The following is a 25,841-nucleotide window of genomic DNA, read 5'->3' as shown; positions in this document are numbered from 1 at the left end:
TCACAGTAGCGGTGACTTTTCCTGGACTTTCCTGCCCAGGGGCTGCTCCGTAGCGCAGCGGCCCCCGCCCCCGCCCCCGCGCTCTGATCCCGCGCGGCCCTGCACCGCCCCGCCGGGCCCGGTTTCCTCCGCGAGGGCTTCGATCGCGGGAGGAGGGAGCGCGGAGGCGCGGAGGGCGCCACAGGCGGGAGGGCCGCGGGGCCAGTTCTCGCAGTCCCGGAAGGCTTCCCGACAGCGGCGGCAGTTGCGGGCGCAAGGACTTTCCCCGGGCGGGGCGCGGGCCGGGGGTGGCGCTCGGGGAGGAGCCCTGGGCGGGGCTGGGGAGCGGGCCGCCCGCGCAGTCGGGCTGCGGGACCGCGGCCGCCGGCTCGGCCACTCGTCCCTCCGGCCGCCCGCTCCTCGGCCCCCAGCCAGGCGCCGGCCATGACGGGCGCGCTGTTCAAGGCCAACTTCTGGGTGAGCCCCCTGTCCGCGCGGCGCGCCGCGAGCCCCCGGTGGCTCGGTCCCCGGCGCCCACCTCCCAGCCGCCGGCCCCGACGCCCCGGGCGCAGTGGCCCGCGCCGTGCCCCGAGGACCCGGCAGGCCGTTTGCTGGCGCCTCCGGGTCCGCGCGCCCCCGAGGCGTCCCAGCGGCTCAGCGCCCGCCCCCGCGCTGGGGGCCGCAGCCCCTCCCCGGCCTCTGCCCAGGTGCGCGGGCGCTTCCTCGGCAGGTGGCCCCCGCGGCAGGTGGCCCCCGCGGCAGGTGGCCCTCCGCGGCTCGAACCCGCATCCGGAGCAGCCGCCTCCTCCCTTCGCGGCGCGAGCGCGGAGCCCGCGCACCTGGGGGCTCCGACCGGGGGCCTGCCCGCTGCCGGTTGGCCTCTCGGCTGCCTGGCACAACCCGGTCCCCAGGGCGGGCCGCGGGGCCGACCCCGCCCGGCGCGGTGGCCTCACGGAGCAGTTTAGATCCTGCCTGGTGAGGCCCCGAGCCCTGAAGCTTCTGAGGTTGCCCCGGGGGGCTCTGCGCACCTGTAGGTCCCACGGCCCGGCATTGCCATCGTGGGGAAAAGTAGGGCAGGAGACCCGCCTCGCGTGAGCCTCACCGTGGGACACTTGGTTCTCAGGGCTCAGCCCACGTGTCACCTCTCGAGGGAAGCCTTTTCTGATTGTGCCCAGGAGGCCCTACTGCTGGCTCACATGTCACACCTTCTGTTCCTTCGTAGCATGCATCAGTTTCCGGTTTGGGGCTGGGGAGAGGCAAGCACCTGAGCACCTTGGGACAGGTGCTTTCAGGGCTACTGTCTCCCTCAAGCAGGTGCAGGGTGGGTGCTCGCCCAATAGTTGTTGACGGAGTAAGTGGGTCTAGAAAGACGAGGGGTGGGCGACAGGGTGGGAGCGGCAGCCTCTGTCCTCAGAGGGCTCACAGCCACCCATCCAGGGGTGCTTGCAGGAGTGGGTCTGGGCTGGGGCAGAAAGGAGCTCTGGGTTAGGAGTTAGAGGGTGGGGGAAGGTCAGGGGGAGAGACCTTTCTGTTTATACCCCCCCCCCCCATCTTATACTTCCAGAAAGTATCTGAGATCCTGAGAGATATTTTTTGCAAAGGCATCTTTCATCTCTAATTTTCTGTAACACTTTATGTCAAATAATAGAAACTGTAATAGCCGACATTACGGTGCACAGTCTGTGACTAACACAGTTGGTTTTTTAAGATTTATTTTTTAATATTTATTTAGCAGAGAGAAAGGGAGAGTGTGTGCACGTGGGAAGAGGAAGGGAAATAGGGAAAGAATCTCAATCAGACTCCACGAACCAGGGCGGGGTGGGGTGGTGGGGGTGGTGTGGGGTGTGGGGGCTCAGTCTCAAGACCCTGAGACCATGACCCTAAGATCATGACCTGAGCTGAAATCAAGAGTCAGATGCTTAACCCACCGACTGAGCCAGCCAGGAGACCCAACTAACACCATTCTAAATGCTTCATACACGCAATGACCCTGTGAGGTAGCTTGCTTACTGTCATTTTATAGATGAGGAAACTGAGTGCCGGAGAGGTTAAGCAACATTCCCATGCTGCTAGGGCTGTTAAACAGTGGAGTAGGACTCTGCATGGACCAAATGCTCCATGAATATCTCCCCCATCCCCAATATTTTATTTATGTATTTTGACAGAGAACAAGCTGGAGGAGCTACAGGCAGAAGGAGAGGGAGAAGCAGGCTCTCTGCCAAGCAGGGAGCCCGATGTAGGGCTCTATCCCAGGACCCTGGGATCATAACCTGAGCTGAAGGCAGATGCTTAAGTGACTGAGCCCCCCAGGCGCCCCTCCATGAATGTCTTAATGAGGCTGGCACTCAGCAAGATTGTCCCAGCATTGCTCTCTGCATGGCTCCTTTGCTACTGTCAGAGATAGATGGTGGGTCATCACCCAACCCCTTTGCCTGGACATCTTTCTCTTCCAGCTCCAGTTAGGAGCTCATGGAGGGTAGGCGCTGGGTGCCACCATCAGCTGAGCCCCGGGTACTGCCATGGTGCCTTGCATATGAGTGCTCAGGAATCAGCCAGACCTGGGGGCAAAGGGGTAGAAGGGAACCTGCTGGAACCTCAGCAGTATCTGGGATGCTTCCAACCACTCAGGAAGGCTGTGGTGAGCCCAGAGGGGAATAACTTTCATGTTTGAAGGGTGAGAATGTTGTGATTGGACATGGTAGAAAACTTTGGAAACACAAGTGAGTATCAGTTGACTGGATTTATTAAATATTTATGATATGATTTTCTCTATAAACATTTCTCTCTCTTTCTCTTTAAAGATTTTATGTATTCATTTGAGAGAGAGAGAAAGCATGAGAGGGCAAGGGGGAGGAGGGAGGGAAGAAGGGGCAGAGGGAGAGGGAGAAGCAGACTCTCCGCCCAGTGGGGAGCCTGCCTCAGGATTCCATCCCAGGACTTTGAGAGCATGACCTGAGCCAAAGGCAGACACTTAACTGACTGAGCCACCCAAGCGTCCCTCTATGAGAAATGAGGATTCCTAATTGAGGTGGCATTTATAGGGGGAAAGCCACGGCCTGGGTTAGAAGGCATATTCCCATGAGGAAGCAAGGTGAGTGGGGGGTGCAGGTTTGGCCTTAAGTTTGTGGAGGAGGAAGGGTCGGGGTTTGGGGTGGGGAAGGAGAGTCCAGCAGAGGCCAAGGACCCTGGGCCAGGAGGAAGAGTCTGTTCCAGGGTGGAGGCCATAGGGAGAGGCAAGGAGGAGATAAGGGACAGGCAGGCTGTAGAGGTCAAAGTCACAGGGTAAGGCAACCAGTTGAAGGTGAGTATTAGAAAGAAGAGATGGAAAAAAAAAATAAAAGAAAGAAAGGAGAGATGGGCTCAGAGGAGGCTGGCTCCCTGTAATGTGAACTGGAGAATGAGGTGAGGGCCACAGAAATAAGGAAGTCAGGAGGAGGAACTGGTTTGTGGGAAGAGAGGGAGGAGGAGGAAGAGGCAGAGGTAATATTAACAATAGTTAACTGCAGGGGTAGCAGTGGCAAGGACTAAGGCCAGCAGCATCCTGAAGCCTTCACCCCTGCCTCTGCTTTTCTTCCTCAGTTCCATAAAAAATGGGCCATTAACTGTGTCTACTCCGTCAGGGTTTAGTACAATGCCAGGCCCAGCACACAGTGAGCACGTGTGTTGTCAGCTATTACTACTATCAGCACGGAGGTGACAGTCACTCCAGGAGAAAGTATAAAAAGATGTGAAGTCCCCAAGGAAGTACCCCTGAAGAATACCTTTGTTTACGCAGGAGGAGAGAGAGGTCAAATAAAGGCAGAGATGTAGGGATGTAACCAGGAAAGGGCCGGCACACACCCTCGGGAAAATGTTCTGTGGAAGTTCTATGGTCAGATTGAGTGGATACTCCAGAAAGGGTGTGAGTCAGGACATTCTTCATACATAATTTACTCAAATGCCCCATGGAAATGCTTGTGTAAAGGAACCTTGCCGTGGACCTGTCTGGAAGGGAGTAGATGGCGTTCTTTAGAACCTGGATGGTCCCTAGGAGGTGTTGTTGGCCTGGTGGGAAGCACACAGGTTGTTTCTTTCCTACTCTCTTTCCTATGCGGACCTGACCTGTGGTTATGTGGCGCCCGTACGTTACCATGTTAACATTGATGCTACCTGGTCAGAATAAGACAGTGGTGGTGGATGCGGTTTCTAGAAGTTCAGGGAAGCAGCTAGGACACGGTAGAGGGAAACCCCCAGTCTTTGACACCGTCAGACAACGTCTTCCAGGTGTGGACAGACACAGGTAGAACCTGTTTCAGAAGAGGTACATGTCCTACCCCCGATTCCCCGGGAGATCCTCACTCAGTCTCCTCATGTGGGTGTGAGGCCCAGTCTGTCCCTGCACAATGGTCTAGATCCTTATTTTGACCAGGGCTTCCTGATTCTCCAGCTTCCCCGTCTCTGTGCCTGCCTTGCCACCCCACCCCCCCCCCCCCCCCCCCCCCCGCGTCCTGTACCCGCAGGATACAGAACGGTGGGCCTCTGCCTGCGGAGCCACCAGGGGAAGTCTCAGGGCCACTTGAATTTGCTCACTGCTCTGCTCTGGAGTCACAGCTGTCCCTCTGCTACAAGTCTTGGCCAACATGGAATCTTGTCATTCTGGGGCCTTTCCAGAACTAAGCAGGGACCACATTGGGCTTTGCTCAATGACTTTTTTTTTTTTTTTTTTTTTTTAGAGTGACCTACAGCAGTACGGGAAGCTGCTTTTCTCTCTTTTTTTTTTTTTCAAGACTATTTATTTATTAATGAGAGACACAGAGAAAGAGGCAGAGACACAGGCAGAGGGAGAAGCAGGTTTCATGCAGGGAGCCTGATGTGGGACTCGATCCCAGGACCCGGGGATTACACTCTGAGCTGAAGGCAGACACTCAACCAGTGAGCCACCCATGTGCCCCCAATTCGTTTTTTCTTGTTTTATTTTCATACAAATTTAATGAGAGGCATGGGACCTATCTATAAGGAAATTTTAAAAATTCCTGCTTTTCTCAACATTATTATGCAGACACTCATACGCTTCTAGTAGTTACCATCACTTTACAAAATAATATGATCACACTGCTTTTTCTTGATAGAGCAGTTTCAAAATTATCTATTGACTTACTGCTGTATTTGAGGATTTATTTATTTATTTGTTCTTGTATTTGAGGATTTAGTTCCTCACCTCTATTTCCCTGTAAAAATATATCACTAATTTTAACTTTTTATGTAGAAACAATTTTAAAGTTACAGAAATCTCGAGAGTATAAAGAATTCACATATACCCTTCCCTCAGATTCCTCAGTTTTAAACCCCATTTGCTTTATTATTAGTCTCTTTCTCTTGGTAGATATACATATTTTCCCCGAGCCACTGAAAATAAATATCACTATTTAGATTGTGGAGCATATAGAGATTGTTTACCTAAAAGCTAAGTATTATACTATGTTTAAATCTCCATTCATGTTTTTCCTGGACTTTATAATTACCTTTCTTTTGGCGGGGGGGGGGGGGGGAGAGGGAATTACTCTTCTTTATCAGAGACTTTTTTTTTCATGCTCAAGCCTTCAGGGGTTTTGTATCTTGTATTATTTTTTTTATCTTGCATTATTATTTTTTTCACAAATAAGCAAATTTGTTCACAGATTGGATTTGCAGGGTGAATGCAGAGTTCAGAGCTTGGTGTCCCAGATACCCATTATGCAAAGGCCTAAAAATATAACATGCATATAAATAAATACATGTAATTAAAATTTATTCTACAGTAAAAAAGATTTAGTGAAGCAAAGCTTGGTATAAATGTGTATGGAGGCATGCTAATTTCTGGATTTTTTTTTTTTTTTTTTTTTTGTGAAACATCTATAGATTTTATCAGCTAGTCAAAGCAAAATAATGGTTATATCCAAAATACAGAATATCCAAAGCTGCTCTATTTGTACAACTAATTGATAATTTTGTAATTGATTTTTGTAACTATTATTTACTATCTCCTAAATGTAATCAGGATGTCTAGTTGTGTACATATTTTGTTACAAAATAAATATCATCTAAATTTCAATATTAATGAAAAGCTCATCCTGAGTAGGAAATGGTAGACATTGTTTTTTCTTTACCTGTACTAGAAACCTCCTACTTTAACAAAAAGAAGAGCTTTAAATAAGAGAAGCTGTTGGCTAGCTTCATTCTATGAGGCTTCATAGTCGTCATTTTTAAAGACATCAAACCATTAAAAAATTTCCAACTAAATAAATGAGGATGCTTTAAGTTGATGAAGCATATATTGTTGCCAGGAATTTGTGGTGGTGGTTGTTGCCAGGAGTTTTAAAACTCATATATTGTGAAAATCCGTGAAGATTGTAGAACCATACAACTCACTCTAGAAAAGTCAGGCAACAGGAAAACTAGGTATTTTCAATGCGGCTGTGAATCTTACAACCTCCCGACAAGGGCTTCATCACTTGCCTCAGATCATGGGCTTCCTGTTTCCCAAACAGTATGTATGTGAGCAAAGGAGGAGAATCAGACTTCTCAAAGACACAGTAGACTGGTGGCTTGTTTGTTTAAACCTACTTTCTGGGGTTAACTCTTACTTTGCATTTTTGGGCTGAAGATTAGCCAGGAGTCAATAGGAGATTGCAACATTTTTTTTTTTTTTTAAGATTTTATTTATTTACTTGAGAGAAAGAGAGCACAGAGGGAGAGGGAGAAGCAGGCTCCCTATTAAGCAGGTAGCCTAATGTAGGAGTTGATCCTAGGACCCTGAGATCATGACCTGAGCCAAAGGCAGATGCTTAACCAGCTGAGCCACCCAGGCGCCCCTCAGCATATCTGATAGAGGTTTTTTTTCTTCATGAAAATAGGAAAGCTTTTCCCCAATGGGCCCTAATACCCCCATCGCTCAGGATAGCACAGGGCAATCTTAAACCCCAGTGTGCAAATCCATAATAACTCATCATTTTCTATCTTTGTGGACTATTATCTAGTGTCAAAACTCACTGGTCAAATATGGCTGTTTCATTAGCATTGACTAGGTCACACAGGATTGCATTTCATAGATTAGAAACCAGTTGAACACTTCTTATTTATTTATTTATTTATTTGTTTATTTATTTATTTATTTTTAAAGGTTTTATTTATTTATTCATGAGAGACAGAGAGAGAGAGAGGCAGAGACACAGGCAGAGGGAGAAGCAGGCTCCATGCAGAGAGCCCGATGGGAGACTCGATCCCGGGACTCCAGGATCACACCCTGGGCCAAAGGCAAATACTCAACTGCTAACCCACCCAGGCATCCCAAGACTTCTTTTTTAAAAACAGAAATGATCACAGCTAACTATTTTTGAGAGTAAAATAAAAGAGTATTCTTAGATTTTTAAATGCACTACTCACCTACTATTCTTAAAAAAAAAAAAGGTTGTAATGATCTTAAATATTTTTTTCACAGATGACCTTTCATTCTTTACACATATTACTATTTATGGGAGTGGGTTACAGTTTTTCAAGTACTTTTATAAACCCCCAAGTGTGATATTAAAAGCTCCACCTATCTCAATGGTATCACTGTTTTCACAACTATAGTGTAGAAGAGAGAAAAAAAAAAAAGACCAAGAAAAGTTGTAATGGCAGCAGAAGGCTGGCCCCTGCCTCATACCCACAAAGTTCACACTATAAACCACAGCCTCACAAAAGTACTTGCTATACCCCAAGGGGCTGAGGGAAGAGGGTGGGGAGATAGATGTTCCCTTAGCCCCACCCGCAGGACTTTGCACTGACCTCTGCTCCTGCCACTGGGTGTTGGTTAGGAGACCTTCTGAAAGTCCGTTCTTCTAGCAGGATACTCATCACTCTGTGTTGAGTCACCTGTTTCTTTGCCTGTCTTACGAGGCTACGGTCACCTTCTATCTCCTTCACCTCAGTGTCCCTAGAGCTTGACACAGTTCTGAGAACACAGTATGTGCTCAATAAATATTTAACACATGAAGAAATGAACATGGAAGTCTCACCTACTTGATCCAAAAAGAGGCACCCATTGCCCTTGACTCCCACACATGCTTTACATGTATGTACTATTCAGGGGCCACGCAGACAAATTCCACATGTTTAGTCGTGTTACCTTTTCTTTTTTCTTAGTCTGATGCCGTATTTTATGTATTATGGCAAAATATCTATCATGTAAAATTTGCCATCTTTTTTTTTTTTAAGATTTCATTTATTTATTTATTAAAGACAGAGTGGGGGGAGGGAAAGGCAGAGACATAGGCAGAGGGCGAAGCAGGCTCCATGCAGCGAGCCTGATGTGGGACTTGATCCCGGGACTCCAGGCTCAGGCCCTGGGCTGAAGGCAGGTGCTAAACCGCTGAGCCACCCAGGTGTCCCAAAATTTGCCATCTTAACCTTTTTCAAGTGTATAGTTCGGCAGTGTTAGATACATTCACATTGTTGTGCAATGATTGCTACCATCCATCTTCATACCTTTTTTCACTCCATAGAACTGAAAGCCTATACTCATCCTACAATAACTCCCCGTATTCCCTTACCTCAGCCCTTGGCAACTATCATATTTCTGTCTCTATGATTTTGACTGCTCTAAGTACCTCATATAAATGGAATCATACAATGTTTGTCTTTTTATGACTGGCTTATTTCACTTAGCATAATGTGCTCAAGGTTTATCTATGTTGTAGCATATGTCAGAATCTCCTAACTTTTTAAAGGCTGAATAATATTCCGCCATTGTGTGTATAGACCCCATGTTGCTTTTCTGTTCATCTGTAGGTGGATACTTGGGGTGCTCCCACATTTGAGCTATTGGGAATAATGCTGCTATGAATATGGGTGTACAAATATTGCAGTTATAGCAGTTGCACTGCTAGGGATTTATCTCAAAGGTACAAATGTAGTGATCCGAAGGGACACCTGCATCTCAATGTTTATAGCAACAATGTCCACAATAGCCAAAATATGGAAAGAGCCCAGATGTCCATCCACAAACAAATGGTTAAAGAAGATGTGGTCTTTATATACAGTGGAATATTACTCAGCCATCAAAAAATGAAATCTTGCCATTTGTAACAATGTAGATGGAATTATTAGAGCATAATAGAGGGTCTTATGCTAAGTGAAGTTAAGGCAGTCAGAGAAAGACAATTATACGATCTTACTCATACGTGGAAGTTAAGAAACAAAACAGAGGATCATAGAGGAAGGGAGGAAGAAATAAAACAAGATGAAACCAGAGAGGGAGACAAACCATAAGAGGCTCTTAATCATAGGAAACAAACTGAGGGTTGCTGGGGGTGGGGAATGGGGGGATGGGGTAACTGGGTGATGGACATTAACGAGGTCATGTAATGTGATGAGCACTGGGTGTTATATAAGACTGATGAATCACTGACCTCTACCTTTAAAACTAATAATACATTATATGTTAATTAATTGAATTTAAATTTAAAAAATAAAGGCCATCACTGGATATGGAATTATAAAAAATAAATAAAATATGTTACTAAAAAAAAAAAAAGCCTGGGGAACCCTAGTGACTTGGTCAGTTAAGCAACTGACTCTTGGCTTCTGTTCAGGTCATGAGGTCATGATCTCAAGGTTGTGGGGCTCCTAGCAGAGCATGGGGTCTACTTGAGATTCTCTCTACCCCATCCCTCTTACCCCCCAACCCCCCTGCTCATGCTCACACATGCTCTATCTCTCAAATAAATAAATAAATGAATAAATAAAATATCTAAAAATTATGTTTCTTTAAGACTCTGCTTTCAGTTCTTCTGGAAATGTGCTCACAAGCTTATGTGCTGGATCATATAAAGACTCTGTTTTTAATTTTTTGAGGAATTACCATATGTTTCTGACAGCAGCCACACAGTTTTACATTCCCACCAGCAGTGTAGAGGGTTCCAGTTTCTCCACATCCTCATCAACACTTGGTTTTCTAATTTTTTAATAGTAGCCATCGTAAGATATGAGAAGCATTGTAGTTTCATTTTGCATTTCTCTAGTGGTTAGTGAAGTTGATCATCTTTTCATGTGCTTGTTGGTCATTCATATATCTTTGGAGAAATGTCTACTCAAGTCCTTTGCCCACTTTTGAACCAGGTTATTTGTTTTTTTGTTGTTGAGTTTTAAGAGTTATCTGTATGTATTCTGGATATTAACCCTTTATCGGGAATATAATTTGCAAATATTTTCTCCAATCCTGTGGGTTACTTTTTTACTGTTCATGTCTCTTGATGCACACAGTTTTTAAGTATTTATGAAGTTTAATTTGTCTGTTTTTCCTTTTGTTACTTATGCCTTTGGTGTCATGTCCAAAAAGTCATTGCCAAATTCAGGGTTGTGAAGTTTTTGCCCTATGTTTTCTTCTAAGAGTTTTATTGCTTAAATGGTCTTACATTTAGGTCCTTGGTCCATATTGAGTTAAATTTTTATATTTGGTGTTAAGTAAGTGTCCAATTTCATTCTTTTGCATGTGGATATCCAGTTTTCCCAGTTTTAATGAATGGAGGCTACTCATCCAAGTCAATGCTCTGTCTTAAAATCCCCTTTAGGGGGAAATATCATTCTGGTTTCTAAAGAGCCTGTTCTACTGTGACTGGCTGGTCGTTTTGTGTTTGGGAGAAGGATATCGTCAAGGATGGACTCTGGCTCCACTGGGAGCCCCCTGCCCAGGGAAGGGCATAGCACCCACATAGAGAGAGCACAGCCTGCACTCTAGGTGCTGACCACCTGATGAAAGTCCCTGTGACCAATAGAGAAAACATAACACTGGTTAGAGAGAGGAACGTTCTTCCCTAGTCATCATGCCATTTCAGGTAGTTCAACTCAGTAATATCTGTGAAGTCCTGAGTAGCAGCCCTGTGGAAGCTGCTACGGGTCATGGAAAGACATCTCACCTTATGGAGACTATTATCTACTCAATGAGACGAGCCTCACAAGCTACTTAAAAATAACAGTTTTTAACATTGACATAACAAAGTCAAGAAAATTAAAAATATATCGTTAGTAATTTGGTACTTTTCCCAAGTTTTTCCTCTATGTGTAATTGTGATCATAGTGTATGTACTATTTTGTGTTCTTCTGTTTCCATACAATAAATAAAATATAAATATGATAATAAAGTATCATAAGTACATCTTATCTTTTGCTATTCTACTTTTCCCAACAATCATTTAAAAGATATTATAAGTGATATAACTATTCTCTTACTGTTTGACATTATGTAATTTCTGGAGTTTTCTATAGTGAATAATGTCATGCTGCACATTTTCATTCATTTAGGGGCATTTAAAAATTGGCTTCTTTAAATACCTGGAAACTGGAGACTCATGAAGGAACTTGTCACTGCCCAGCTGTTTTACCATGTTTCTGTGATGAGATCACTCTCTCTCCACGGTGATAATGTCATACCTTTTCCCGCACTGCTCAGACCTCAGTTCCTTCCCATATGCTCACTCTTTTTAAAAAATTTTAAAAGATTTTATTTGTTAATTCATGAGAGACACAGAGAGAGAGGGAAAGACATAGGCAGAGGGAGAAGCAGGCTCCCTGTGGGGAGCTCAATATGGGACTCAATCCCAAGACCCCAGGGATCACGCCCTGAGCCACCCAGGCAGCCCTGCCCACTCTGTTTTGATGATCTTGTTTCCTACTCCATTACAAAGCCAGACACCAACCGGTGAAAGCTCGTTTACTTTCTGTCTAAATAAGATTAGGTTTGGGATGAGTAACAGAAAACCCAAAACAACAGTGGCCTAACAAGGATAATGTTTATTTCTATCTCACATACACAAAGTTCCCAGACAGTCTTCCTGGAGCTGGCATGGCCCCTCATAGCATCAGGACCCACATTCCTGCCTGCTTACTTCAGAGGTACCTGGTTCAGTGCCTGGCACATAATGGATTTGATGTAGGCACGCTGGGTCTGAAGATCCAGAGGGGGTCACCCCAGACCAGCTAAGAGGGTCATTGGCTTTTTGCAGGATAGAAAGGCACCTGGCTGGCTCAGTTGGAAAAGCATGTAATTCTTGATCTCAGGATTGTGGATTCGAGCTCCATGTTGGGTGTAGAGATTACTAAAATAATAATAATAATAATAATAATAATAATAATAAACTTCAGGAAAACAAAACAAGGGACACCTGGGTGGCTCAGGTCATGATCCCGGGGCCCTGGGATTGAGTCCCACATCGGGCTCCCCACGGGGAGCCTGTTTCTTCTCTGCCCGTGTCTCTGCCTCTCTCTGTGTGTCTCTCATGAATAAATAAATAAAATCTCTATTTTTAAAAAAATATTTTATTTATTTATTAACCAGAGACAGAGAGAGGCAGAGACACAGCAGAGGGAGAAGCAGACTCCACTCAGGAAGCCTGATGTGGGACTCGATCCTGGGTCTCTAGTATCATTCCCTGGACTGAAGGCAGCACTAAACTGCTGAGCCACTGGGGCTGCCCAATAAATAAGATCTTTAAAAAAAAAAGATGCAAGGTGAAATATCGAACGTGTGTAAACAGGACGTAGCAGAGAAACAGCAGAGATGGAAGCTTTCTAAAAATTCCAGTTTCCCTGTATCAGATTCACAGGACTGTCTGTTGAATGGCTAAAAGGAGCATTCATTTACAGGACGACATTTAAAAACTTTTGACAAACATACAAAGTGATTTCCTAGAAGGCAGATGTATTCCCAGTGTCCCCAATAATATCCAAAAGGACCAGCTTCGCTACATCGGACATGGTAGGTGTGGTTTCTTCTGGCTCATTTAATAAGCAAAAACAGGTGCCTCATTAAACTCACATTTGTGTTTTTATCACCAAGGGAGGGTGAACATTTGTTTATTTTCTTGTTCTATTTTGTCTTTTAAACATGGTTCTGCTTCTTTCCTTGCACTTAAATTATGAATTTACATGCGTTTTAGGAAGTGATATAGTCTTTGTCATTTACTACAAATATTTGAATGCACATTCTTGTGTCTACATATGTGTGTTGTGTATATAATTTGCATGTTCTAGCATCAGTAGATACAGTGTGGTAGTGAAGGGCAGTCTGCAGCCCATCGGGCTTCTGTGTTGGACATTCCTGCCTTGCAATCACAGCTCTGCTCCTTTTAAACTGAGGGATGTTCCCTTGTTCAAATCACTCCACTTTCTTGGGCTTTAGTATCCTCATCTGTAACATGACAATTGCACTTAAAATGTGTATATATTTTGAAAATGCTGTATACAGTCAAGTGTGTGGAGCTAATCTTTTGTTTATATCTATTACACACCAATGTTTAAAAACTTGTCCTTGGGCAGCCCGGGTGGCTCAGAGGTTTAGCACCGCCTTTGGCCTGGGGTGTGATCCTGGAGACCTGGGATCGAGTCCCATGTCGGGCTCCCTGCATGGAGCTTGCTTCTCCCTGTGCCTCTCTCTCTCTCTGTCTCTCATGAATAAATAAATAAATCTTAAAAAAAAAACAAAAAAAAAAAACAAAAACTTATCCCTATGCTGGAAGCTTGATAAACATTCAATTATTTTTGTCTGAGCTTTTCTTCTTTTTTTTTTTTTTTAAGATTTTATTTATTTGTTCATGAGAGACACACAGAGAGAGGCAGAGACACAGGTAGAGGGGAGCCTAATGTGGAACTTGATCCTAGGATCCGGGGATCACAACCTAAGCCAAAGGCAGACGCGCAACCACTGAGAACCCAGGTGTCGCCTCTGAGCTTTTCTACGGTGAAAGTTTTACTCAATATTTAATCATCTTTCTGAATGAGTCCCAGGTGTTCTGACATTTGTAGAAGCCAGAGATCTGGATGGACCTCTAAAGGCAGGAGAAGATGTCATGACCCCTGCCCTCAGCGGGCCTGTGCTCTCGTAAGGGGGCAAACACGTATGTCTGACCCCGATTGGAAGTAGGCTGGTCTACTCTCCTCACGCCAAACGGTGTGGGTTAGCAGAGTAGGATTATAGGGTGGGTCGAGCTGGGTGGGTACAATGGGCACCAGTCCCTAAAAAGGACTAAGATAGCACTGGGCACATGATAAGATGGGGACATCTGTTTCTAGAAGCACCTCAAGGGAGGGTAAGGCTTGCCCTGGGGCTGCAAGGAATGCTTGAATAAGCTGCTTAGGAGCCAGGAACCTAGACTCTACCCATCCTGGCAGATTCTGTCTTGAATGAGAACAGTGGATAGTTTGATGCCCTCTGAGGGCCCAGAGCCTGGTTTCAGGCTTAGTTGTGCTGGGTGATGGGTGCAAACTGGAACACTGGGGGGAACAGTCGCTGTGATCTCCCCTCTCCACTCTTTTCTTGTGGTGCTGATTTGATTCTGCTCCAATTTGAACACTAGTTTATCTGTTTGAAGAACAGCTGCTTAAAGTGACAGATTATAAATGGCCACAAATGTCTGCCAGCCCTAGAAATACAGTTCCTTTACTGCTCCAGGCCCTGGTTGCCCCGCCTCTTGGATCTGCTCTGAGGATACAAACACCGACACTAAGCTTCCTCCATCTTGAGACAGCCAGGTCCTGAACAAGGGGTCCCGAAAGGCCTTAGCTCTCTGGAATACAAAGTATTTCCTTAGGCCTTTGTCAGCACTTCTGCTAAAGGCCAGATCTGGAGATCTGGAAAACTGACCAGTACTGTGGGCTGTCCCCAGCTTAGGCTTCCTTGTCTACCTGTCCTATGTTAGCACTCTCCTGACCTGTTTCATCATGATTCCTGTGGAATTCCTGCCAGAAGAGTGGTCGGTTGGCTTTGATCTGACCCCAGCCACTGCTCAGGGCCACTGTCTTGGCCAGCAGGCTTCTCATTGGCCAACTCCAGCTGGCTCAGCCCTTTGCAGGCAGTGTGGGTGGACACTGTGGTGTTCCTCCCAGGTGTCTTTAGCTCTGAGTCAAAGGGAGCAAATGTGATGCAAATCAAGGCATCTACTATTGAGCCACGTGACCCCTTCTGCAGAAACTAAAAAAGGCACCAGGGCCCAAGGGCTCAGCAAGCTAGAAGCCTGTCTGCTCTCCAGGGCACAGAAATAAGTCCTGTGGACAGGGTTTCAGATGGGGGAAGCGGGGAGCCTGGGAAGACCTGGGGGTCCATGAGAGGCTGTGAGTACAGGACTGCAGCTATTCAGATGGAATTGTGGTTGACTGGGTGAGAATAGGAAGTGGGGAGGGACAGGCCACAAGCTAAGGGCAGCCACAGTCCTCCCACCCATGGCTACATATCATTTGGGGTCTGCACCCCACTCTACCTCAGATGAGATGAGGGACTTGCCTGAAGCCACCCAACTAACCACTCTAGGCTTGAGCTTCCTGTTTTGCAATGAGGACAATACTATCTGGCCAGCCTAAAACTAGGCCCATTCTGTGGCTCAGATGATAAAATAGATTATAGTCTTGTGAAACAGGAGGAACTGTCAGTAATGCATGTTATGTCAATAGTGTAGTGGTTTCTTTGCACTTAATTTTTAAAATTATGAGAATGAATGAAAATGATGAGTGGAAATAACTTTGAAAAATGTAAGGAATTGTTAGAACAAGTGAAATATAGTCCCTGACCCCTAAAAATTGTGATTTAACACAAGTAGCAGGAGAGGTATTTATATTATTAAATTTAAAAAAAGTTACGACCAGTTTGTAAAATAAGATTTCCTCATTTGTATTTAAAAAAATATGAAGACATAGTGGCATGTCAATAGGAAAATACCTGGGGGTTGTACAGCAAAATGTTAACTATTATTTTTTCTGGGATTTCATGTGATATGAAAAAAGTAATTTTCTTTTGGTTTATCTCTAGTTTTCCATTTTTTCTACAATAAAATAAGTATAACTTTATTTATTTTTTAGAAAGATTTTATTTATTCATGAGAGACACACAGAGAGAGGCAGAGACACAGGAGGGAAAAGCAAGCTCCCTGCAGGGAGCCCAATGCAGGACTCCGGGATCACGGGATCACAGATCACGCCCTGAGCCAAAGGCAGACAGATGCTCAGCCGCTGAGCCACCGAGGCGTCCGTACATGGATTTTTTATAGTGCAGTGCTATAAGTGTATTTTCTTTCTTATGATTTTCTTAATAACATTTTCTTTTCTCCAGCTTACTTTATTGTAAGGATATAGTGTATATAATATATATATATGTATATATATACACAAAATATGTGCTAATCGACTGTTTATGTTATTGGTAAGACTTCAGATCAACAGTTGGCTATTAGTCATTAAAATTTTGGGGAATCCAAAGTTATACTTGGATTTTCTACTGTGTAGGGTAGGAGGGTGGTGAGATTGGGGGGTGGGAATGTCATCATTCCTGACCGCCCCCCCCCCCCCCCCCCCCCCCCCCCCGTGTTATTCAAGGCCAACTGTGTAGTAAAAAAACTGAGACTATCAAAGACCCTCCTTCAGCACCTCAGATCCCAACTTTCAGGGATAAATTATCAGGTTACTTTCTAGGGGATTTTCCAAGTGTACCTGACACACGTATTCATATAGCTTGTCCATGTTCTTGTTGAAAAAGCACACTAATGATTGTGGTAGGGAACAGTTAGTTATAAAGCTGTCCTTCCCCTCAACACTTTTGAACACTTTTGTATTTTTTTTAAAGCAAATAAGTGGAAGTTATCTCTGTTTTTCAAGATGATCTGTGACCTGGTTTTCTTTTTTTGCCAATATGTTCATTGTAGAATAATCAAATATTCTGTTAATCAAAAAGTTTTAAGTGCTCCCCCCACAAGATATGTAGTGGTTAAGTCATTTGCACCTTAATGTGACCAATGGAGGTCCTTGAATGGAGGGAGGGAGGAAGGCAGGGCCAGGACCAGACTTGCCTTGGGCATAAAATTTGAAGGTGTGCACCTCCAAAGCCCAAAAATCTCTCAGTAATCAAGATAAGTAATTCTTCAAAGTAACATATATATTTATTATATATATTTAACATGCATATAAAATAATATCTGTAATATACTATATTATTATATATAGTTATATCAATAAATAATAACAATTTATAATAATTTATATAAATATAAATACAATTTATACAATTTATTTATTTAAGATTTTATTTATTGAGGCACCTGGGAGGCTCAAGTTAAGCTTCCAACTCGTGACTTCAGTTGGCTCAGGTCATGACCGCTTGGATCGTGGGATTGAGCCCTGCCTCAGGCTTTGTGCTCAGTGCAAAGTCAGTTTGGGATTTTCTGCCTCTCTGTCTCCCTCTGCCCCTCCTTCTGCTCTCTCTCTCAAATATATATATATATATATATATATATATATATATATATACACATACATATATATATACATATATACATATGATATATATTTATATATAAAAGATTATAAAAATATTTTATTTATTTATTTTTTAGAGCAGGGGGTAGGCAGAAGGCGAGAGAGAATCCCGAGCAGGCTCTATGCCCAGCTTGGAGCTGGATGCAGGGCCAGATCTTACAGCCCTGACATCATGACCTGAACTAAACCAAGAGTCAGACATTTAACTGACTGAGCCACTCAGGTGCCCCTTAATATTTTATTTTTAAGTAATCTACACACCCAACATGGGGCTCAAACCCACAACCCTGAGATCAAGAGTTGCACGCTTCACCGACTGAGCCAGTCAGGTGTCTCCTTTAACGTGATATTTTTAAAAATCACAATTAAGGCAAAAATCCCATGAATAACAAAATTTAAACATTCTAAAGAAAGGATTTGCATGGCCTTGCTTCTCTTGCCTCACCCTAGCCTGGTTCTTGGGGGACAGGATCTTTGGGAATGATGAGCACTTTGGGGAAGGGTTGTTCATAGCAGAAGGGAGGGCCTGGGTCCCTTCTGGGCAGGGAGAGATGGGGGAGAGGGGCTGGGAGAAAACACATGGGCATCCTCTTTGCCCCAGGGAGTCCTTGCAAATTCCCTGACCAACTACAGTTCCCAACTTGCTGAAGAACCACCTGGACAATAAAAAATGGGCCCAGCCCAGCCTCGAGATTCTCACCATCCCAGTTCCTCCAGGGCCGCTGGAGCTGTGGGTTCACAGACTGAGCGGGGATGGGGGGATGAGGCTGACCACAGAGCACATCTCTGCTGCAGAGAGAGAAGACAAAATGGAAGGTGTGTGTTTGGGGCTCCTAGAGCAGCCTCGCTGGTGAGGAAGCCCATCTAAGGCTCAGCTAGGTACTTCGCCAACGAGAAGGTGCAGGTTTTCCCCTAGTAGTGGGAATTCATTTATCACCCTGCTTTCTCCACCTTTTGGCCTTGTCTTTTTAAAAAACTGATCTTTCCAACTCATAAATGAGCGTTTTTAAACCAAAAATATTGTAAAAATGTAGAAAATGTTCAACCTCACTAATAATTAAAAAGCCAAATTGAGATAGCACTGGGACTACATTTTTTCACCTATCAAACTTAGCAAGTTGAAAAAAATATATACATCAAGTACAGGGGCACCTGGTTGGCTCAGGTGTAGAGCATGAGATGATTGATCTCTGGTTGTGAGTTCAAGCCCCATGTTGGGTGGAGAGATTACTTAAACAGAAAACAAAAAGCCCTTCTAGATCAAGTGCAATGCCTCCCTGTGGGGCAGGTGCCATGAAAGAGGCACTCTCAGTCAGTGTGGGTGACAGGGGACCCCAGCAAAGTTATTTGGAAAAGGATTTGGTTGCATGTGTTATTGACCTTAACAATCATAGGCTTTCCCACGCTAATTTCTCTCCTAGCAATCAAGCTTAAGGAAGTATTCCAGATATGAAAAAAGTGCTTCTGCAGAAAGGTGTGCACTGCAGTATTATTTCTACTAATTGCAAGTTTGGACTAGTCTGGGGACAGTTAAGTACTGATTTTATCCTGTGACAGAGTGGCCAGCAGAAGGCATGGGTTCAGGCATCCCATGCAGGTGTGCCAAGGTTCAGAGGAAGAAAGGGAAAGAAAGTCAGCTTCAAAGAGCCATCTGGGGACGCCTGGGTGGCTCAGCGGTTGGGTGTCTGCCTTCAGCTCCAGGCGTGATCCCGGAGTTCCGGGATCGGTCCCACATCCAGCTCCCTGCATGGAGGCTGTTTCTCCCTCTGCCTATGTGTCTACCTCTCCCTCTCTGTGTCTCTCGTGAATAAAACAAACAAAAAAACAAAGAGCCATCTGCCTGGTGGCCCTACCCCTAGAGAGAGCTTGTTCTAGGACCATTGACCCCAAACTACCTTCCATTTTATGGCTGCCAAACTTTTTATTTCCCCTTCTCCTGTACTACCATCCACAAGGGTCCCAAGGTTTACTCAATAGACCAATTTTTTTTTTTTAAATTATTTAAACAAAAAACACTTGCATCCCTGCTTTTCCACTGGAAAACTCCTCCTCAAAGGAATGCCCCCTTTCTATGAGGCCTTATCTTACCAGTAATGAAAATGCAGCACCTTCACCAGGCCCCACAGGGATATCTGCATTTCTGTTGCAAGGTATTAGCCTCAGGGGCCAGTGGCACAGGCTTTAGCACTAGGGGGCCTTGGCTTTGAATACCTGCCCAGCTATGCTATTGCTGTGTGACTTTGGAACTCCTCTGAGTATCTTTGTTCACATCTGTAACATCTGGATGTTGATACCTGTTAGGGTCGAGGTCAGAAGTCTTGCCTTTATTGACTGTTTACCAAGTTCCTACTCTGGGCTGGGCATGATACCAGATTTGAGGAACTTATATTCTAGTGCGTGAGACCCACCATGGCCAAATAAATATACTATACCATTAAGAGACAGCAGTGAAGGAAAAAGTGTCTGAGCTTCCTGTGGCAGCTGTAACAAGTTTGTTCAAACCTAGTGGCTAGGGCAGCCCGGGTGGCTCAGGAGTTTAGCATCGCCTTCAGCCCAAGGTGTGATCCTGGAGACTGGGGATGGAGTCCCACATCAGGCTCCCTGCATGGAGTCTGCTTCTCCCTCTGCCTGTGTCTGTCTGTCCGTCTGTCTCTCTCTCTCTCTCTCTCACATGAATAAATAAATAAAATCTTAAAAGAAAGAAAAAAAAACCTAGTGGCTAAAACCAATACAAACGTATTGTCTTACTGTTCTGGATGTCAGAAGTCTCATTGGGCTAAAGTCAAGGTGGTGCCTGCAAGGCTGCATTCCCTCTGGGGGCTCCTGGGGTGAATCCTTTCCTTGTCATTTCCTGCTTCTAGAGACTGCCCGCATTTCTTGGCTAGTTGCCCTCCTTTATCTTCAAAGCCATCATTCACATTATTCTGTTTCTCTCTTTAAGGGCTCTTGCGATTGGGGTGCCTGGGTGACTCAGCTGGTTGAGTGTCTGCCTTCTGCTCAGGTCATGATTCCAGAGTCCTGGGATCTAGCCCCACATCGGGCTCCTTACTCTGCAGAGAGCCTGCTTCTCCCTCTCCCACTGCTGCTGTTCCCTCTGCTTGTGTGCGTTCTCTCTCTCTCTCGCGCTCTCTCTCTCTGTCAAATAAATAAAATCTTTAAAAAAGAGAGAGACTCCTATAATTGACATTGAGTCCTCCTGGAGAATCCAGGATAATCTCTCTATTTCAGAGCCGTTAATCACATCTGTGAAGTCCCTTTTGCCACATAGGTAACATATTTACAAGTTCCAGAGGTTATGACCCGGGCATCTTTGGAGAAGGTCATTATTCTGCCTACAACATAGGGTGATTGCATAGTCACTCCATGTGTTTGGGGGTTGGCAGAGTGATCACTGGGGGCTTCTCTGAAAAGATGACATTTGACCTGAGATGTGAAAGGTAAGGTCCAATCTGCCTTCCAGAGAGCTGGGGGAAGAAAAGAAAAAAACAGCAAGGCTGGAAAGGGCCTGGTGTGGTTTGAGGAACAGAAAGATCAGTGTGGTTTTAGCAGGAAGCAGGCCAGATTCCTGAGAATCAGTTTGACAAAAGCCAACTTGCTGAAATGATCAAGTCACTAAAATCTTGTTTCTAGTAATTACCTAGAAAGCTAAAGCATACTGTGTTACTGAGGGTAGTTTCAAGAATTTTTTAAATTCATAGGTTTTATTATATAGGACAGTTTTAGGTTCAGGAAAACTGTATGAAAGTATAGAGTTCCCCCTGAACCCCCAGTTTGCCCCATTATTAATATCTTGCATTAGTGTGGTATGTTGGTTACTCTTGCTGCACCAATAGGGATATATTATCATTAGCTAAAGCCCTTAGTTCATATTAAGGTTCATAGTGTTCTATGGGCTTTGACAAATGCGTGATGTCATATATCCACCATTATAGTACCATACAGAATAGTTTCATTGACCTGAAAAATCCTCTGTTCATTTTGCCTTCCCTCCTTCTGAACCCCTGACAGCCACTGACCTCTTTATTGTCTGCAGTTTCACTTTTTCCAGAATGTCATGTAGTTGGAATCATACTGAGTGTAGCTTTTTTTCAGATTGGCTTCTTTCACTTAGCAATATGTATTTAAGATTTTCCCATGGCTTTTTGTGGCCAGATACTTCGTTTCCTCCTGTTGCTGAATAATATTCCCTAGTATGGGTGAACCACCATTTGTTTATCCATTCACCTACTGAAGGACATCTTGGTTGCTTCTACTTTGGGGCAGTTAAGAATAAAGCTGGTGTAAACATTCATGTGTAGGTTTGTATGGACACAAGCTTTCAACTCATTTGAATTAAAATGTAGCTTCACTGAATCAGATTTATTGGTCCAGTTCAGTCAAATGTTATTTTAACACGTTTCAATCTAAGATACCTGAATATCCTCTGTGCTCAAAATTCATACAAAATGCTCCTTGGAGGGATCCCTGGGTGGCGCAGCGGTTTGGCGCCTGCCTTTGGCCCAGGGCGCGATCCTGGAGACCCGGGATCGAATCCCACGTCGGGCTCCCGGTGCATGGAGCCTGCTTCTCCCTCTGCCTGTGTCTCTGCCTCTCTCTCTATCTCTCTGTGACTATCATAAATAAATAAAAAAATTTAAAAAAAAAAAATTAAAAAAAAAAAAATGCTCCTTGGATCAGGCCGGCTAAGAAATCAGTATGTTAGAGGAGAAAAAGACAGTGGGCTTAAGAGAACATGTGCTGGAAGAAATATTTCCTATTTCTTGGACATTTCCGACATCTACGACATGAGTAAGTCTGAAATTTGAATATGTAAGGCATTCTCGTTCCCAAAAGTCATGGACCCAAACTGCAGAAAATCCAAAATACACTGAACTTAGTAGGCTGGCCTCAGTGACATGGCAGTGGTGAAGTTGAAAATAAACTAAAATAAAAAACTTAACTAGATCCAAACAAAAACTTGAACCAAAATAAAGTCCTCAAAGAGGACATAAATTGTCATCGAGTTTATGGAGTCACTAGGGACAAGTAGAAACAAGAGTCACGTATTTCAGGGATCAGGGAAGGCCGAGTCACTGACACGTGAAGGATGAGTAATTTCTGGAATAAAATGGGTTACTTGGTCTTATTCCTCAGAACCAAAGTTAATCATCCTGAGGTATACATTTAGAAATTACTGCATGTATTTGACTATTGTTGGTTGGGTAACACTTTGTGCATTTATGTATTTCTGTTCCTGTTAAGAATATAATTACCACTCAAGTTGCAACCTAGTTCTATGTTCCCTCATTTGTAAAGGGATGGACTTGAGATACAGGGTTGAGCTCTAAGATGCTCTCTAATACAGTAGCGCTCCAAAGCTAGAATACTGTGGGAAAGTCAATACACTCTTTGATCACCTAGAATGTTTAGAACATGGGATATTCTGCTCAATTCTACTTTTTTTTAAAAAAAGATTTATTTATTTTAGAGAGAAAGAGAGTGAGCAAGCACAAGTTGGGGGAGGGGCAGAGGGAGAGAGAGAATCCTCAAGCAGACTCCTCACCCAGTGCAGAGCCCAGCGTGGGGCTTGATCTCAGGACCCTGCAGTCCCGACCTGAGCTGAAATCAAGAGTCACATGCTTAACTGACTGAGCCACCCAGGTGCCCCCAATTCCACTTTCTGATCAATTGATAATTAACTCTGATTCATTTTTTTATTCTAATGTGTTAGAAATTATAAACCCATTTTCGCCTTGGTGAATCCAAATCCAGAGACTGAAGGGAATTTGTTTTTGAGGATTCTTCTGATTAGGTGCTAGGGTTTCAGAAATGGAGATGGAAATGATGGAGGATAATAGGAATGGATGCACTGAGACCCAATTGATTAAATATATGGATTATTGGAGTATGGGAAAAGGCATGCAGTTGAGGTTTCCCAGTTAGCAGGTGTGGAAGTATGTTCCAGACGTTACTTCTGCAGGGACATGGCTGTTTGTGACTCTTCGGTTACATATTGTCCCAAGACTTAGAGATTTATTCTCCTTTGAGTATCTGGTTTGCCTAGTGGACAGACCAGAGGGATAATAGAGATTAAAGGCCTTTAAAATTGTGTGTAAATGGGGATGTGACATGAAGGGGATTGGAGACTAGTAGGAATGTTTATGGATTGGACTCAAATTTCCAACCCACGTGGAGCAAGAAGGGATACAAGTCAGCCAGTCCCTGGGACTTGGGACATTTCCCTGTGCTTGACCTACTTTGGACTCCTGGCTTAGTTCTGTTATTGGCTTGGACAGTGGTGGTAGTTTGTGGAGTGTTTGATCTGGCTGGCTTTCTTGGCTCTGCTAGCTGGCCTGCTGGGGTTTGGAGAAGCACCCTCTCGTTCCCTTGCTCCCCTATTTGAGGGGTGACTTCCAGTTTTAGGTGTAACTGCTTACTGGCACTCATTCTTCTCTAGGCCCATGCAGTGTCTTCGGCATGTCTGGGGGATTCTCCAGGGAATGCTGTGGACCAGGAGGAGGACTTTTGAGCCTTTATTTTTGGTCACTGATTTGTACTTACTTCGGTGCTACATATGCTAAAGGGGAACAATACACCACTGATTTTATCCTGTAGTATAGACACCCATGCCCCTCTCAGGGGTCAGCTATAGAGCTTCAACTTATTTTTATTAACTGGAAAAGTGTTAGTGCTAATATTAGCAGTGCTAATATTAGGGAGGAGAGAGGGAGAGAGATTTGGATCATGTTGGAGGTTAGATGGATAATGTTGAATATTAGCCAACTTTCTGAACTTTGATATCTCCTAAATCTTGTGCTTTCTATGTTAAATTTAGAGGGATAACCGCCTTTCACAAAGTCATGGTCTCACTGCACATAATAGAAATTAATCTTTAGTAAAATGTGAAGTGGCTTTTCATTATAAGTTCAGCTTTGTTATAAGGAATCTAGACAGTTCAGAGATAGAGGTTACCACTAATAAGTGTGTGGTGTGTTCTTTCTGGACTTTTCTCTTTGTAGTTATCTACAACGTAGTTATACATTTTTCGTAACAAGTATGGGCTCCCTTATTATGGGCTCATATGTGCCACTTTCATTTTTCTCACAACAATATATTGTGGATATCTTTTTGTCACTCTAATTCTGTTTTATTCTAATATCTCAGGAACCTTGTGATTTCATTGGGCCCACCTGGATAATCTGGGATACTCTCATCTCAAGATCCTTAACTGCACCTGTAAACTTCTTTTTGTCATATAGGGAAACATATTCATAGGCTCTGGGGCTTAGACAGGGACATCACTTGGGATCATTTTTTTTTTTTAATTTTTATTTATTTATGATAGTCACAGAGAGAGAGAGAGAGAGAGGCAGAGATACAGGCAGAGGGAGAAGCAGGCTCCATGCACCGGGAGCCTGACGTGGGTGGGATTCGATCCCGGGTCTCCAGGATCGCGCCCTGGGCCAAAGGCAGGCGCCAAACCGCTGCGCCACCCAGGGATCTCACTTGGGATCATTATTCAGCCTACCATACTAGTGTTTCTCCACTGTAAAATTACTGCTTTCCCTTTTGTATATAAAGAGTAATTCATGTAATTATATAAAATGAAAAATTTTAAAGATTTTACTTATTTATTTGAGAGAGAGAGAGAGCAAGTGTACAAGTGGAGGGGAGGGCCAGAGGGGAGAGGGAGAAGCAGACTCTTTGCTGAGCAGGGAGCCTATTGGGGAGCTCAATCCCAGAATCCTGGGATCATGACTTGAGCCAAAGGCAGAAGCTTAACCAACTGAGCCACCCCAGTGCCCCTAAAGTAATATAAATTATATAAAATAATGAATATCTTAGGGGAGATACTTTGAAATTGTGTAAATATATTGCTTTCCTCAAACTTTTATCCATTAATTTTAATATCCACTGGTGATTCTTGCCTGAATCAATTATTACTGGAGTGGTTGTTAATTATCATTAAAAATTTAACAGCTTTATTGAGGAATAATTGACATGGAATAAACTACCTGTGTTTTACGTAGACAGTTTCGCAGGTGTTCACTTGTGTCTATCGCCCATGAAACCATCCCCACAGTTAAGTTTGGGATCCTGTGGATCATCCCCCAAGGTTTGCTTACGTCCCTTTGAAATTCCTCCTCCTCAGCCTCTCCCCAGGCAAAAACTGATCTGTTTTTTGTCCCTAAAGCTTGGCTGCATTTTCTAGAATTTGTATAATTGAAGCACGGTAAGTACTCTTTTTTTTTTTTTGGCCTGGCTTATTTCATTCACCATAATTATTTTGAGATTCATCCATGTTGTATTAATAGCTCATTCTTTTTTAATGATTAAATAACATCCCATTTTGTGGACATGTCACAGTTTATCCATTGGTCTGTTGATGGATGTTTGAGTTTACAGTTTTCAGCTGTGACAACTAAAGCCACTATGACCATTCATGTACAAGTCTTGTAGGATGATTTTCTGATTCCATCTATATAACAAAGTTGGGATTCTACTCTAAGGAAGAGCTTTCTCTCTTCTCTCTCTCTCTCTCTCTCTCTCTCTCTGTTAGTATGCACATGTGGGTTCGTATTTTATTCAAT

The 25,841-nt window shown here is 44.1% G+C and overlaps 1 protein-coding gene across 1 annotated transcript in view; it reads left to right on the top strand.

Moving 5' to 3' along the window:
* Nucleotides 1-320: 320 nt before the first annotated feature.
* Nucleotides 321-25,841, top strand: part of PSTPIP2 (proline-serine-threonine phosphatase interacting protein 2) — a 66,954-nt gene continuing 41,433 nt past the window's right edge. The window contains exon 1 of the mRNA XM_072732283.1: nt 321-456. Within this exon, the coding sequence (XP_072588384.1) occupies nt 424-456 (33 nt within the window). The 5' untranslated portion in view covers nt 321-423. The remainder of the gene's footprint in view (nt 457-25,841) is intronic.

Source organism: Vulpes vulpes, chromosome 13, assembly GCF_048418805.1.
Source record: "Vulpes vulpes isolate BD-2025 chromosome 13, VulVul3, whole genome shotgun sequence".
NCBI lineage: Eukaryota > Metazoa > Chordata > Mammalia > Carnivora > Canidae > Vulpes > Vulpes vulpes.
The sequence above is the reverse complement of the archived record's forward strand: the minus strand, read 5'-3'. Positions and strand labels throughout refer to the sequence as shown.